Raw genomic sequence first — 17,144 nt, 5'->3', positions numbered from 1 at the left:
CATTATTTTGAGATACGTTCCATCGACACCTAGTTTATTGAGAGTTTTTAGCATGAAGGGGTGTTGAATTTTGTTGAAGGCCTTCTCTGCATCTATTGAGATAATCGTGGTTTTTTTCATAGGTTCTGTTTATGTGATGGATTACTTTTATTGATTTGCGTATGTTGAATCAGGCTTGCATCCCAGGGATGAAGCCGATTTGATCATGGTGGATAAGCTTTTTGATGTGCTGCTGGATTTGGTTTGCCAGTATTTTATTGAGGATTTTTGCATCAATTTTCATCAGGCATGCTGTCTTGAAAACTTCTTTTTTTGTTGTGTCTCTGAAAGGTTGTGGTATCAGGGTGATGGCTGGCCTCATAAAATGAGTTAGAGAGGAGTCCCTCTTTTTCTATTGTTTGGAATAGTTGCAGAAGGAAAGGTACTAGCTTCTCTTTGTACCTCTGGTGGAATTCGGCTGTGAATCTGTTTGGTCCTGGGCTTTCTTTGGTTGGTAGGCTATTAATTACTGCCTCAATTTCAGAACTTGTTATTGGTGAATCTGACAATTGTGTGTCTTGGGGTTGCACTTCTCGAGGAGTATCTTCATGGTGTTCTCTGAATTTCCTGAATTTGAATGTTGGCTTGTCTTGCTAGGTTGGGGAAGTTCTTCTGGCTAATATCCTGAAGAGTGTTTTTCCACTTGGTTCCATTCTCCCCATCACTTTTAGGTACACCAATCAAACATAGGTTTGGTCTTTTCATATAGTCCCACATTTCTTAGAGGCTTTGTTCATTCCTTGTCATTCTTTTTTCTCTAATCTTGTCGTCATGCTTTATTTAAGTTGATCTTCAATCCCTGATATCCTTTCTTCTGCTTGATCAATTTGGCTACTGATACTTGTGTATGCTTTATCAAGTTCTCAAGCTGTGCTTTTCAGCTCTATCAGGTCATTTATATTCTTCGCTAAACTGGTTATTCTAGTTAGCAATTCCTCTAACCTTTTTTTCAAGGTTCTTAGCTTCCTCGCATTGGGTTAGAACACGCTCCTTTAGCTCTGAGAAGTTTGTTATTACCCACCTTCTGAAACCTACTTCTGTCAATTCGTCAAACTCATTCTCTGTCTAGTTTTGTTCCCTTGCTGGCAAGGAGTTGTGATCCTTTGGAGGAGAAGAGACATTTTGGTTTTTGAATTTTCAGCCTTTTTGTGCTGGTTTTTCCTTATCTTTGTTGATTTATCTACCTTTGGTCTTTGATGTTGGTAATCTTAAGATGGTGTTTCTGTGTGGATGCCCTTTTTGTTGATGTTGATGCTATTCCTTTCTGTTTGTTAGTTTTCCTTCTAACAGTCAGGCTGCAGGTCTGCTGGAGTTTGCTGGAGGTCCACTCCAGACCCTGTTTGCCTGGGTATCACCAGCAGAGGCTGAAGAACAGCAAAGATTGCTGCCTGTTCCTTCCTCTGGATGCCTCATCCCAGAAGGGGCACCCACCAGCCGGAGCTCTCCTGTATGAGGTGTCTGTCGACCCCTGCTGCGAGGTGTCTCCCAGTAAGGATACATGGGGGTCAGGGATCCACTTGAGGAAGCAGTCTGTCCCTTAGCAGAACTTGAGCACTGTGCTGGGAGATCTGCTGCTCTCTTCAGAGCCGGCAGGCAGGAACGTTTAAGTCTGCTGAAGCTGCGCCCACAGCCGCCCCTTTCTCCAAGTGCTCTGTCGCAGGGAGATGGGAGTTTCATCTATAAGCCCCTGACTGGGGCTGCAGCCTTTCTTTCAGAGATGCCCTGCCCAGAGAGGAGAAATCTAGAGAGGCAGTCTGGCTGGGCTCTGTCGGGGTGGGATCTGCTGAGCTAGACCGCTTGGCTCCCTGGCTTCAGCCCCCTTTCCAGGGGAGTGAACGGTTCTGTCTTGCTGGCATTCCAGGTGCCACTGCGATATGAAAAAGAACTCCTGTAGCTAGCTCGGTATCTGCCCAAACGGCCGGCCAGTTTTGTGCTGGAAACCCAGGGCCCTGGTGGCGTAGGCACCCAAAGGAATCTCCTGATCTGTGGGTTGTGAAGACTGTGGGAAAAGCGTAGTATCTGGGCTGAAATGCACCGTCCCTCGTGGCACCATACCTCATGGCTTCCCGTGGCTAGGGGAGGGAGTTTCCCGACCCTTTCTGCTTCCGGGTGAGGCAACGCCACACCCTGCTTCGGCTCACTCTCTGTGGACTGCACCCGCTGTCTAACCAATCCCAATGAGATGAGCTGGGTACCTCCGTTGGAAATGCAGAAATCACCTCCCTTCTGTGTTGATCTTGCTGGGAGCTGCAGATTGGAGCTGTTTCTACTCTATTCGGCCTTCTTTTTTTTTTTTTTTGGAGACAAGGTTTCACTCTTGTTGCCCATGCTGGAGTGCAGTGATGTGATCTCAGCTTGCTGCAACCTCCGCCTCCCAGGTTCAAGCGATCCTCCTAAAGCATTTATTCTTAAGCAAATAAATGAATTTTGATCTTAAACACAAGAAGTTAAAAATAAAGTAGGGAGAAGAACAGATATAAAAATTGATATTAATAAATTAGATATCAATAAAACAGCAGAACTGTCATGATACATCCAACAATAGGATACAATTTTTCTATTAATTTCTCTGTCCTAGAGTAACCAAAGAAAAAAATTATCTGCTCCCAAACACACCCAGCATGCGGAGGTGGGATGGATATAGGTTACTGGTTACTGTTCTCCCTTGGTATCCATGGGGGATTGGTTCCAGGAGCCCCATGAATACCAAAATCCAAAGATATTCAAGTCCCTCATATAAAATGGTATAATATTTGCATATAACCTACACAAATCTTCCCATATACTTTAAATCATTTCTAGATTACTTACAATGCCAATACAATGTAAGTGCAATGCAAATATACTATTTTTTTTTTTGTATTTTTCCCCAAATATTTTCAAGCCATAGTTGGTTGAGTCCAGGGATACACAACCTACAGATATGAAAGGCTGACTGTATAGAAATTCCCATTGAAACTGAGAGAAAGTGGAAGGTAAAAAGGAGTTTATTAGTCCATAACAGTCTTGAAATTCGTTGTGGCAAATGGTGGATTTTTCTTAGGATTCAAGACCAGGGACTAATTCTCTGTGGGTCTAAGCTCTACTCTCTTAATCATTGTTCCTTTTTCATGTAAGTTACCACTTATTTGCAGCTGAGTTCTTTTATCAGCCTGCTTCTGGCTACAGCTTCCTTTTATTTTGTACTCTCTCTGTCCTTTTCAGTCCAAGCTGGCAATGTTCTACTGATGCAATTTTCTCAAGAAACTTGCAGGTCTTAAATTGTATTGGGTTTTACTCCATTAGACAAAAGTCACACTCACAAATCTTTTTTCGGATAACCCTTTCTCCATTTTGGCTCCTGCTGAAATGCCTGTGGGATGATACTTTTAAAAACTTTCTAGATGCTCTGGTTTCTTGAAAAGATCTGTGGGGCACACTGTTAATCTCTTAAAAAGGGCCCTCTGTGTGACTGAATGCTCTGACCTTTTGATCTCTAACGGGTTTTTAGTAAAAAATTATACAGCTGCACTCTCACATTTTTCTCTGTGCCACACTTTTAGAAACAATCTCTCTTTTGCCAGCTGCATCACAGTAGGAATTCCCCAAATTGTCAAGTCCTGGTTCCTTTAAAACTTCTTCACTCAATTTCTCTCTCCTCTTGCATTTTATTATAAAGCAGCAAGAAGAATCGGCTCGCACCCTCAACACTTTCCTTGGAAATCTCTTCAGCTAAATATCCAAGTTAATCACTTACATGTTGTGTAGGGGACAATTCTGCTAAGCATTCTGTTCTCCCACTATACAACAAGGAACCACTTTCTCCAGCCTCTCCCTAGCAAGAGACTTAAGTACTGAGTCCTACAAACAGCTTGTTTTGGGCAGTATGTGCTTTTCTATCATACTCCTCGAAATTCTTCCAGGTTCTACTCACTGCCAAGTTCCAAAGTGACTTCCACATATTCAGATATTTGTTACAGTAGTATTCCACTTTCAGGTACCAAACTAATACCAGGTGTATTTTTTTTTTACTGATTTGTAACAAGGTATCACAAATTTAATGGCTTAAAAGAATACCCATTTATTATTTCTGTGGGTTAGAGGTGCAGTCACTTAATAGGGTCTCTGCTCAAGGACTTACAGGCTAAAATCCACATTTCAGCCATGCTGCATTCCTGCATCCCTTTCTGGAAGTGCTGGGAAAGAATCTGCTCCCAAGCTCATTCAGGTTGCTAGCTGAATTCAGCATCTGTGGCTGTAGGACTGAATCCCTGTCTCCCTGCTGTCTGTCAGGGGGTATGCTCCTAGAGGCCACTGGTATTCCTACATGGCCCCCTCCATCTTCGAAGCCAGCAAGAAACAATCTCCTGTCCACTGGATCCTTCTCACACTCTGAGCCTTTTGACAGGAAAAATCCAGTCTCTTAAGTGCTCACCTGCTTGTTAGGCCTACTGAGGATCATCTTCGTATTTTAAGGTCAACTAATTTGGGAACTGAAATACATCTGGCAAAATGTCTTCACCAAGCTAAGTGTTTGATTAATTAACAAGAAATAGGTATGTGTACATCAAAGGGTAGATACCTTGGGCCCATCTTAGACTTCTGCCTACCACAGGTGCCTGTTTAGGAATAAAATTGCTGGGTCATGGAGGATGTCAATACTGCCCAAGAAACTTCCGAAATGACTGCAACACTTAAAATTCACATCAGTAAGTTATGAGAAGCTCCAGCTGCATCACAATCTAACTAACATTTTAGCCATTCTGATGAGTAGTTGTTGTTTTAGTCTGCATTTTCCTGATGACTGACTTTTGTCTTCTTTAAAAAAAAACTCAATTATTTCATCATATGTTTTCATATAAACCTCTAAAATCACATTCACTCATATTGTAATACACATTTGCATCTCTAATGTAAGCTATTCATGCATTAATAAAAAGCTCATTCTGTTTATTGGTTCATTGGCAGAGCTAAGTAGTTTTTTTTTTTTTTTGAGATGGAGTCTCACTTTGCTGCCCAGGTTGGAGTGCAGTGGTGTGATCTCACCTCACTGCAACCTCTGCTTCCCGGGTTCAAGCAATTCTCCCTGCCTCAGGCTCCCGAGTAGCTGGGAATACAGGTGCCCACTTCCACGCCTGGCTAATTTTTGTATTTTTAGTAGAGACAGGGTTTCGCCATGTTGGCCAGGCTCGTCTTGAACTCCTGACCTCAGGTGATCTGCCCACCTTGGCCTCCCAAATTGCTGGGATTACAGGCTTAAGCCACCGCACCCAGCTGAGCTAAGTACTCTTCTTATATTCGCCTTTGGTTATATACCTCCTCCTTCCATATAATCTTTTAATGTCTTTTTATATAATCTTTTTATACCTTTAACACATTGTAAGGCCCTTTTGGAACTAGAACAGTCTCTTTAAATATATTTCTCCTATTCCTTGACAGAAGAAATTCCTGTCAGGAAGTTGTAAAAGAGTGTTTTGCTGAGTACCAGCCCCTAAAAATCTATATAAGTGTAACAAAGATTTTAAATTAACTAACTGCACACGTTAAACAAGGACAAAATTAATCACAATATTGAAACAAAAGATGCAGAATTGTAGGAGAAATTCTGACAAGGAAAAGGGTAGAGGTATTCAAAGAGACTCCTTACTATGGATAATTTTATTCTAGAAGGTGATCCAATACTGCCTGAACATCCTTCCTTTAACAGTTTCAAGTTTATCAAATCATAACTGTCTTTCCTCTGAATATTAAGAGAATTTTTCTTTTATTTTAAAATTGTGCTTGAATATGTGATACTCTATACCTACAATTTCCAAGATGACTCATCATTTCCATATCACCAACCAGTTGTCTTTGTAGATCAGAATTAGGTCCAGAGTAGCAGATCCCCCGTCTTCCCAACAGGATTGGGCATCATTTCATGCCTATGTTCTAGTCCTTAAGTTCATCCCATCAAATCACTCTCATTTCTAATGCCTGTACACTTTTCATTAAGCTGTTTTCAAAGAAACGAATTTTGATAATGTTATGCGATTACCAGATAAACTATAATTCTGTGTCTTTGTTTCAATACTGTGATTAATTTTTTCCTTGTTCAACCTGTGCAATTAGTTAATTCAAAATCTTACGACCTGTATAGATATTTTGGGGTCTGGTACTCAGCCAAACACTCTTTTATAACTGTCTAAGGTTATGTCTTACTAATATATGCACTAATGTGCATACTAAGCAAATTACAAGCTTTATAAATATGCAAAGCACAGTACTGTAATAAAATAATAAGAGTATAATGTAATAAATGAGTTTTTGTTTCTATATACATTTACTTACGATACTGGGAAAATCTGATGCTAGGGTGTCAACTCATTGCTACAGTACATTATAAGCACCAAATCTCCCCTCGCTGTGCTGGAATCTGAACAGATTAACTTCATTTGTCATATGGTTGTTTTTTTCCATGAGAGGACTGTGAACATGAATTCTCCCTTGATATTTAAGTTATAAAGTCTTGATTATTAATGTATTTCATATAATAATTTTCCTTCCCTTTCATTACTTTAGAATGAAAGCACACTTATGTTATTCTCTAAACAATGATGCATCTATCATCAAATAATAAAAGTCATGTAGAAACTGTAAATCAGACTATTAGAATAAAGAAAAAACATACGTCTTTAGAAATATATTAACTTTAATATCAAGATTCAGCTTTTCTGGTGTTTAATGTACTTACAGGGGAAAATATTCTATAAAATTTCATTAAGGGAAATTTTCTTAACCCCTGAGAATAAATAATTATTTATGTGAAAAGGTTTTACAAACAATAAAGCATTATATAAATCAAGAGGTAAAAATATTAAACAATAACATTAGGTCCTTAAAAAGTCCACATATAATTTAGTTTTCAGTCTTAAAATGCTTCACATATCATTAGTTATAAACTTATGCAAAAACTTAACATGATTGAGAATACTGGTCATACTATACTAACTCATTGTGATGAAAAAAGACTAGAAGAGAGTTGTAGCTGCTTATCAACCCATGACTTGCTCCTATTTAAACTTCTTTAAAGGAAAAAACAAGGTATTAAGCTAAATGGAACATATTCTGATACTGCAACTTATCTGTCTTACTTATCAAATTCTCAGTTTCTATGGGAGCAAAGAACCTCTCTTTTGCATGTATAAACCTAATGGCACATATTAACAAGGCTCACCAATATCAAGGAAGAGGAACAAAGGTGATATGTGTTTCCTAGAGCTGCCAAAACAAATCACCACAGCATAGGTGGCTTAAAACAACAGGAATTGATTCTCTCACAGTTCTGGAGGCCAGAAGTCTGAGATCAAGGTGTCAGCAGGGCGCTGCCCTCTCTGATGGCTCTAGGGGAGAATCTGTTACATGCCTCTCCCCTAGTTGCTGGTATCGGCAGCTATCCTTTGCATTCCTTGGCTTATAGCTGCATCACTCAGTTTCTACCTCCTTCATCACATGGTATTCTCTGAGTTTCTGTGTCTGTGTATCTTCACCTCTTCTTATGTGGACACCAGATTAGTCTCCACCTTAATAATCTCATATTAACTTGACTACATCTGCCAAGACTCCATTTCTAACTAAGGTCACGTTCATAGGTACCAGGGGTTAGGACTTTAAGATTATCTTTTCTGGGAAAACAATTCAATCTGTAACAGAGGACGGGTAAGTAAAGTACACACCCCTAGTATTCTACTATGACATACTGTTGCTACCAATTCCTTTCAGGCTACAGAAGATTGAGATGCTGTAGCTACTACTATCGGCAAATTTGTCCCTGTGATAAAAATTATACAGCAGACAAATCCCTGAGCTGAGTCTGGCAATTGGCATAATAAGCTACATGCTAATTAAGGAGGATATTTAAAATTGTATGTTTTTCCTCAACTTTCAAAGTATATTTACTTTTTCTTTTGTTTGCTGATTTAAAAAAATTCCATCTTGCATCCTGGTTGGTTTTAGCCTACTTTTGTTTTACAGCTGAATTGTGTGCTGCCCTCCTCAATCATATGGTGAAGTCCTAACCCCCCAGTACCCAAGAATGTGACAGTATTTGGAGACAGTGCCTTCAATTCAAACAAAAATTAGCCGGGCGTGGTGGTGGGCACCTGTAATCCCAGCTACTCGTGAGGCTCAGGAGAATCGCTTGAACCCAGGAGGCAGAGATTGCAGTGAGCCAAGATCACGCCACTGAACTCCAGCCTGGGCAACAGACCAAGATTCCCTCTAAAAAAAAAAAAAAAAAAAAAAAAGGCAGCTCAGCAAACCTCAAGCAGTATAAATATGAAGAAAATAATAGCTAGGCATATCATTGCCAAAGTGCTAAAAACCAAAGATAAAGTGATAATTTTGAAAGCAGCCAGAGAAATAGGATTCATTTCACACAGGGGAATAAAAATTCAAATAACCACTAATTTCTCATAGAAACAAAAAAGGAGGGCAGAAAATCATGGAATAACAACTTCAAAGTGTTGAAGGAAAACCACTGGTAGGTCATAAAACTCATAATCAGAAAGTCCACTACAAATGCTTCAAATTAATTACAAACTGTCATTTCATGTAATTTCAAAATCACCAAAAACCGTTGATTTCACTGATTCTAAATGCTATTGACGCTAGGGCATGCCATTATTTTTATTTAGTATTAACAAAATTCACAAAACATTTTCAATTAATTATAAGACACCATTCATTAATAAAAACATTGCAATTTCGGACACGTAAAAATGTTAAAAGTACAAAATAAGTAAATGCTAAAGTCAATAGTCCTCTTTCAAAAAGCCAAATCAAAATCATAGCAAGCTATTGTGTGGATATTGACAAACTGATTCTAAAGTTTATATGAAAAGGCATAAAACCCATAATAGCCAACATAATACTGAACAAGAAGACCAAAGTCGGAGGGCTGACACTACCCATCTTCAAGACTTGCTACAAAACTACAGTAATCAAGTCAATCAGTCATCCCTCCATATCTGTGAGGGATTGGTTACAGAAACCCCTCTGATACCAAAATCCAATAATGCTCAAGTCCCTTATATAAAACTGTATCATATTTGCATATAGCCTATGCACATCCTATGCACATTAAATAATCTCTTGATTACTTCTAATACTTAATACAATTTAAATGCTAAGTAAATGATTGCTATCTTGTATTTTTATTTTTATTATCTTTTTATTTTTCCCCCAAATATTTTCAGTCTGCTGATGGTTGAATCCAGATGTGGATCCCATAGATACAAAAAGCTGATTGTATTAGAAAAATAACAGACAAATAGATTAATTGATCTATCTTAAACAGAATAGACAACCAGAAATAGATCTACTTAAATACAGTAAATTGCTCCCTGATAAAGGAGCAAATACAATTCAATGGGAAACAGATAATCTTTTCAACAAATGGTGCTGGAACAACTGGACAATCATAAGCAAAAAAAAGAATTAAAAAAAGAAAAAAAGTCTAGACATAGAACTTATATATATTTCAAAAAATTTAAATCAACATGGATCACAGATCTAAATGTAAAATGCAAAACTCTAAAACTTCTACAACATAACACAGGAGGAAATCTAGGTAGTGATCTTGAGTTTGGTGATGGATGTTTTAGATATAAACCGCAAAAGTATAATCTCTGAAAGAAAAATTAATAAGCTAAACTTAATTAAATAGGAAATATCTGCTCTACAAAGACACTGTGCAGAGAATAAAAATAAAAGTGACAGACTAGGACAAAATATTTGTAAAATACCTATCTGATAAAGGTACCCAAAACATACAAAGAATTATTAAAATTTATCAATAAGAAACAAACAGCCCAACTTAAAAATGGGCAAAAAATCTGGACAACTCATCAAAGCAGCACATGAAACAAAGAAGAATATGAAAAGATAACCCATATCATGTGTCACTAGGGAACCGCAAATTAAAATAACAATGAGGTAACACTACACAGGTATTAAAATGGCTAACGTCCATAAACTGGCAATACCAAATGTTAGTAAGGATATGGAGCAAAAGGACCTCTTATTCAATGCTAGTGGGAATGCAAAATAGTATAGCCATTAAGGAAGACAGCTTGGCAGTTTTCACAAAGCCAAAGATAGTCTAGCATATGATCCAGCAATAGCACTCCCAGGTATCCAACTGTGTTGAAAATGTACATCCACAAAAAAACTGCATGTGAATATTTATAACAGCTTTATTCATAATGGCCAAAAAAAGCAAAAACCAAGATATCCTTCAATAGGTGAATGGAAATACAAACTGTTACATTTGTAAAAGAAATTTACTGATAAAAAGAAATGACTTAGCAAGCCAGAAGACTAGTAACATTAAATGCATATTGCTCAGTGAAAGAAGTCTAAAAAAGCTACATGCTATATGTATGATTCCAATGACAGTCATGTGTCACTTATAGATGGCTATGTTCTAAGAAGCCCATCAGCAGGTGAGTTCAACATTGTGTGAACATCATAGAGCATACTTACACGAACCTAGATGGTATAGCCTACTACACACCTAGGCTGTATAGTACAGCCTATTGCTCCTAAGCTACAAACCTGGAAAGCATGTTACTGCGTATTACATATTGAATACTGTAAGCAACTGTAACACAAAGGTTAAGTATCTGTGTATCTAAACATAAAAAGGTACAGTAAAAATGTAGTATAAAAGATTAAAAAATAGTACACCTATAGAGGGCAGTTATCATGAACGGAGCTTGCAGGAATGGAAGTTGCTCTGGGTGAGTCTGTCAGTGGTAAGTGACTGTGAAGACCTAGGACATTACTGTACCCTAGTGTAGACTTTATAAACACTGGACTCTTAGTCCAGGCTAAATTTATTTTTAAAAATTTCTTTCTTCAATAATAAATTAACCTTAGCTTACTGTAAACTTTACGTCATAAACATTTTAAATGTTTCCACTTTTTGACTCTTTTATAATAACCCTTCACTTACAAACACAATGTAAAACTATATAATTTTTTTATATCCTTATTCCATAAGCTTTTTTATATGTTTAATTTATTTTTACTTTTACTTTTTAAACTTTTGTTTTTTTAAAAAACTAAGACACAGTCACACACATTAGCCTAGGCCTACACAGGATCAGGATCATCAATCTCACTGTCTTCCACCTCTAGATCTTGTCCCACTGGAAGGTCTTCAGGGACAGTAACACACACGGAGTGATCATCTCCTATGATAACAATGCCTTCTGGAATATTTCCTGAAGGACCTGCCTGAGGCTGTTTTTCTTAAATAAGTAGAAGGAATAAACTCTAAAATAATAAAATGTATATTCTAATAAATATATGACAGTAACAGTCATTTGTTATCATTATCAAATATTATGTACTGTACACAATTATATGTGCTATACTTTTAGACAACTGGTAGCACAATAGGTTAGTTTATACTAGTATTACTACAAACATGTGAATAATGTATTGCACTAAGATGCTATGATGTTATGACAGCTATAACATCCCTAATCTATAAGATGCTATGATGTTATGACAGCTATAACATCCCTAATCTATAGGAGTATTTCAGCTCCATTATAATCTTTTGGGACCACCATCATATATACAATTGTCACTGAGTGTAACATCGTTATGCAACACATGGCTATATATATGACATTTTGGAAAAAGCAAAAACTACAGAGACAGGAAACAGATCAGTGGCTGACAGGGGTCGAGGATTAGAGAAAGAGTATGGATAAACAGGTGACACATTGGTTTTTCGGTCAGTGAAACTATTCCACATGATACTGTAATGGTAGATACATGACATTACGCATTTGTCAAAATACATAGAATTGTTCAACACAAATAGTGAACCTTATTATGTTATGAACATTAGTTAACAACAATGTATCAATTTTTGTTCATTAACTGTAACAAACTTACCACACTAATGCATGTTAATATCAGAGAACACCATGAATGGGGGGATTGAGTTGGGGGAATGAGGGTGGTATATGAGGTATATGGAAATTCTCTGTAGTATCTGCTCAATTATTCTATAAATCTAAAATTGTTCTAAAAATAAAGTCTGTTAATTTAAAAACTGTGCAAGTTAAAATCAAAGAAATGTGATATGGTTCCCTGTTTTGGGTATCATAATACAGTAAGAGTTAGAAATAGAGAGACAGACCTAAGACTACAACTACAAACTTCAAGATATCCCGTTTTCTGTTTAACAATCAAATACTTACTAAGTACCTACTATGTCAAAAAAGTCACCAGTTACCTCATCATGACTTAGCTGTGATTATACCTATCTTTCCTTACATCTCCCAACTCTCTAGTCTCTATGCTTGCTTTTTACTTTTTGCCTTATTCCAAGTTTCGTTTCTCCCAAACCACGTTTCTCACTAATTCCATGAAATGTCATGAGAATCAAATAAGACAATCTAAGATAAAACCCTAGAGCTCACAGGTTTCCTTCCTCTACTTTAAGTTCACACTTCTTACCTCTACTGTTATTACAGTTGTTATAACTATACTGTTCTCACATTCTCTTCTTCCACATTTATTGTCAACAGGTTTTAACCAAAATTTTAGACACTAAAAACTAAAACTTGACTGGAAAAAAGTAGCCACTTGAGAAAACAAATCAACTTTTCCTTAGAAATTAAAATAAAAGAATCAAGTACTTCCATTTTGGTATTCCTATAAGATTCAAAATTTTAAAAATTTCCTCAAAATATATATTAAAAAAGATTGTGCTTTTAATGCTAACTACATAAATATTATATACATACATATATACAACTACACATGTATATAAGATAAACAATATATGTCTCTCAAAACTATTGAGGGAAGGGACTATATCCTTACTCATATTTCATGCCAAAATAAGTTCATATAAATCAAAGATTAAGTATAAAAAATAAAACTTTAAGAGTACTACAAAGGCCAGGCTTGGTGGCTCATGCCTGTAATCCCAGCTGTTTGGGAGGCTGAGGCGGGCAGATCACTTGAGGTCAGGAGTTCGAGACCAGCCTGGCCAACATGGCGAAACCCCGTCTCTACTAAAAATACAAAAATTAGCCAGGTGTTGTGGTGCATGCTGTAGTCCCAGATACTCAGGAGGCTGAGGCATGAGAATCACTTGAACCTGGGGGGCAGAGGTTGCAGTGAGCCCAGATCATGCCACTGCACTCCAGCCTGGGCGACAGAGCAAGACCAGGTCTCAGAAAAAAAAAAAAAGAGTACCACAAAAACATATAGGGGACGATGGTTAATAAAACTGGGGTGAAAAAGTTTTTCCAATCAAAGCCCCAAATTCACAGGTCATATTAGAAGAGATTTATATGACCAAGCTAACCTACTTCTACAAATTTATCTTATGGATATACTTGTATATGTAGACAAAGACATATGTAACATAACATCACAACAGAGTAAAATAAACAGCAGACTGAAAATGATTATGTGTCCACTGATGAGGAATGGCTGAATAAATTATGGCACTTATATAGAACAGAATATTATGTAGTTATGAAAATGATTCAGGAAGATTTAAATGTGCTGATATGAGACAATCTATGGGATATGTTAAGTAAATACAAGTTACAGGAAGAATATGTAATAGCTTCCCTTTTATGCAAAAAAAAGCAGGGGAGCTATACAGAGATTTTTTCTTTTATACATACACTGTAAATCCTTCCAGAAGGACACAAAAGAAATTTATGTGGTTGCTGAAGAAAGTAAGATGGATCTAAAAAAGAAGGAATCTTGCTTTTATTGTATATCCTTTGAAGCTTCTGAATCAGTTTTTAGATTGCGCATAAGGTCCATCACACACAAAAAATCAAAGACTGAAATTCAAGAAAATATAATAGTAAATATCCTGTACATAAGATAACTGGGAGAATTCTTACCTTTCTCTGCAAAATTTAAGCGAATGTAGTATGGCAGGCCTCTTCTGACGTAAATTCCATAAGTGTAAGGTGTCATCAGCCAAGGCACTCACAAGCGCTCCCTTAAAAATCAAGTATAACACATTTCATGTATAATATATTTTATAAACATGAAGTCTACTCAATAGCTGCCAGAAATATCTCCTTCCCAAATTTCAAAACTTTCTGCCAACAGATTTAGATCTAAGAAACATTTGCCTCACTCAAATTCAAAACAGCAGATGTAAAAAGTGTACGTGTATTACATGCATGTAAATACGTTAACTTCTTCAATACTTTAAAGTATAATTTAGTATCTCATAAGCCAAAAGTATACTAGGATCTAGTGGAATAGTACGGTTAAGATCTAGTTATTTAAAATTAGAGGTCAGACTGTAAGTTACTTTGTAACTATTATACATACTTCCTTGATTAGCAGAGCAAAACATGGTATGAAGTAACCTCCACATTTCATTTGGCTTAAGACAAATTCTTATGGAAGTACTATACCCAGATCATAATTCTACTACTAGAATGGTACGGAAAATAAACATAGCATTTGGCACACTGTAACCTCCATGTCTGAAGGTTTGAAATCTGACTAATTTAGAATGTTAAAATGTCTGATACAACTAAATATTATTATTTATAGGGAAGAAAAGGCCTGGCAGTATTTGAGAATCATTTAAGTGGCTCGTTCTCACCCAAACCCAACAAATCAGAATTTCCAGAGTGCTATGGTTTAGACGTGGTTTGCAATGCCAAAACGCATCATGTTGAAATTTAATTGCCAGTGAAGTGGTGTTGAGAGGTGGTGAACCATCCCTCATTTGGGTCATAAAAGATCTGCCTCTGTGAAGGGTTTAATGCAGTCTCCAGGGAGGGAGGGAGTTCTTTCCCTCACAGGATGGATTAGTTCTTATGCTAGTGAGTTGTTATAAAGTGAGGCTGACCTCTTTGCTCTCCTGGCATGCACCAGCTTCCCTTTCTGCTTCTCTACCATGTTATGAGGCAGCATGAGACCCTCACCAGAAGTCAGCCAGATGCAGCTGCTCAACCTTGGACTTCCCAGCCTCCAGAATCAAAAGTTAAATAAATTTCTTTCTTTATAAATTACCCAGACTCAGGTATTCAGTTGTAGCAACAGAAAATGGCCAAAGACACAGAGCAAAGACCTATGGAAGTATATTTTGAAAAACCTTTGAGATGATTCTGATTTAAATTGTGAATGCAATGTGATAATTGTGAATAAAATTAAGACTCTCTAGACTAGAGCTGATTTATTAAGACATCTGAATGTTTTTCCTCAAAGGACTCAGAAATCTATCATCAATACTGAAAGAATAAGACAAGAGATGTAACATGCAGAATTTACATTAATTTCAAAAAAGATTTGCAAGACCAATCTTTCAGGGTATTGTAAGAAATTGTAAAGTCTCCCCCTTTCAAAATAAGAGTTTCTCATCTACTCAGAAGAATTAAAACAGCTGTCAGGACAAGATTTATATTAAATTATCTCTCCAACTCCTTTCCACCTTCAAAATTCTATGAGGGCTACCCTAGTGTGTAACTTCTGTTGCCAGGACATGACAACTGGAAAGCAGAAATACATAAAGTCCACACTCTCTCCATTTCACTAAAACCATCGTTTTATCTACATCACTTTGAAGTAGAGAAACTCAAAGGATTTAGGGTGTCAAAGATTTGTACTGCTATTTCTTATTTCCATCAAATATCAGGCGATGTCATCTTCTTTCTTAATGTTTACCACATCTTAAAATCTCAAGGAAGAAGAGAAGACATAGAGCCAAAATATCAATAATAGCTGTCTTCTTCTTATGGTGGCTCCTTCACCTATACAGTATATAGTTTTCCAAATCTGAAAGCAAATAGGTGCACCTAATTGTCAGATTTCCACTTTTTAAAACAAAAAAAACCCTATCTTTATGTATTTATAATGTATTTATAATTTAACAGGTCAAAAAAAATGGCCCTTCCAAAGAAGTCTATGATCAATCTTATTGAAGAGAAAAAGAATACTTAATATGAATAAAAATAGCATAAATTTAAGATTTCTAAAATTTAGGTTACAGTAAATGATTTACCGCATTTTATTAACATTGGCTCAAATGTTGATTTAAAAAATAATCTTAACACAAGTATAAAAATGAAGAACAGGTCAGGCGTGGTGGCTCACACCTACAATCCCAACACTTTGGGAGACTGAGGCAGGCAGATCACGAGGTCAGGAGTTAGAGACCAGCCTGGCCAACACAGTGAAACCCTGTCTCTACTAAAAATACAAAAATTGGCCGGTGTGGTGGCAAGCACCTGTAGTCCCAGCAACTCAGGAGGCTGAAGCGGAAGAATCATTTGAACCCGGGAGGCGGAGGTTGCAGTGAGTCAAGACCACGCCATTGCACGCCAGCCTGGGTGACGGAGTAAGACTCCATCTCAAAAAAAAAAAAAAAAAAGACAGAACAGGTTAATAGTTGCCAGGGACTGAGGGTGAGCAGGAGTTCAATTACAAAGGGATTCCCTTAGTGCTGAAGGCACTTCTTTATTTTCCCTTAGTGCTGAGGGAACTGACCTGTATCTTGATGTGGTAGTCCTTACATGCATCTGTACATGTGATAAAACTGAACTACATGCACACACAAATGAGTCCATATATGAACTAGAGAATCTAAATAAAGGTCTATAGTCTAGTTAATAGTATTGTTTTGATGTCATTTTCCCGGTTTGCTATCATACTATTGTTATATAAAATGTAACTATTGGGAGAAGCTAAAAGAAGGGTACACAGGCTCTCTCTGAAACTATTTTTAAACTTAACCATGAGTATAATGATTCCATAATAAAATATTATTTAAAGGAGGAAAAATAATCTGAGTCTTCATATATGGCTTCGACAACTTTCTACATTTTAATTAAAAAAAATTTAACATCTTAAAATGCCTAATATACAGTTCTATACAGGATACTGAAGTTTTTAAAAACACATCCTCTGACCTTGAAAAATCTAGACAATTGCAAATTATTTGGATTACAGTTTTATGGAGGTTTTTACATTGTCATAATTATCTTTTTACACTCATGATGCCTTTCTTAAATCCTCTGGTATGAATATAACATTTATCAAAAGCCAGAGGTATTCAGGAATTTATTTTCTCT

The 17,144-nt window shown here is 36.8% G+C and overlaps 1 protein-coding gene across 3 annotated transcripts in view; it reads right to left on the bottom strand.

Moving 5' to 3' along the window:
• The window catches only part of STXBP5 (syntaxin binding protein 5), a 185,580-nt gene that overhangs the window by 136,944 nt on the left and 31,492 nt on the right, over window positions 1-17,144 (bottom strand). For all 3 annotated transcript variants that reach the window (XM_003311531.7, XM_016956444.4, XM_003311530.7), the window contains exon 4: window positions 13,953-14,053. In XM_003311531.7, coding sequence (XP_003311579.1) covers window positions 13,953-14,053 — 101 coding nt within the window. The remainder of the gene's footprint in view (window positions 1-13,952; window positions 14,054-17,144) is intronic.

The sequence above is a fragment of the Pan troglodytes genome, chromosome 5 (assembly GCF_028858775.2).
Source record: "Pan troglodytes isolate AG18354 chromosome 5, NHGRI_mPanTro3-v2.0_pri, whole genome shotgun sequence".
Lineage (NCBI taxonomy): Eukaryota > Metazoa > Chordata > Mammalia > Primates > Hominidae > Pan > Pan troglodytes.
Note: the sequence above shows the minus strand (reverse complement) of the source record. Positions and strands in the feature narration are given on the sequence as shown.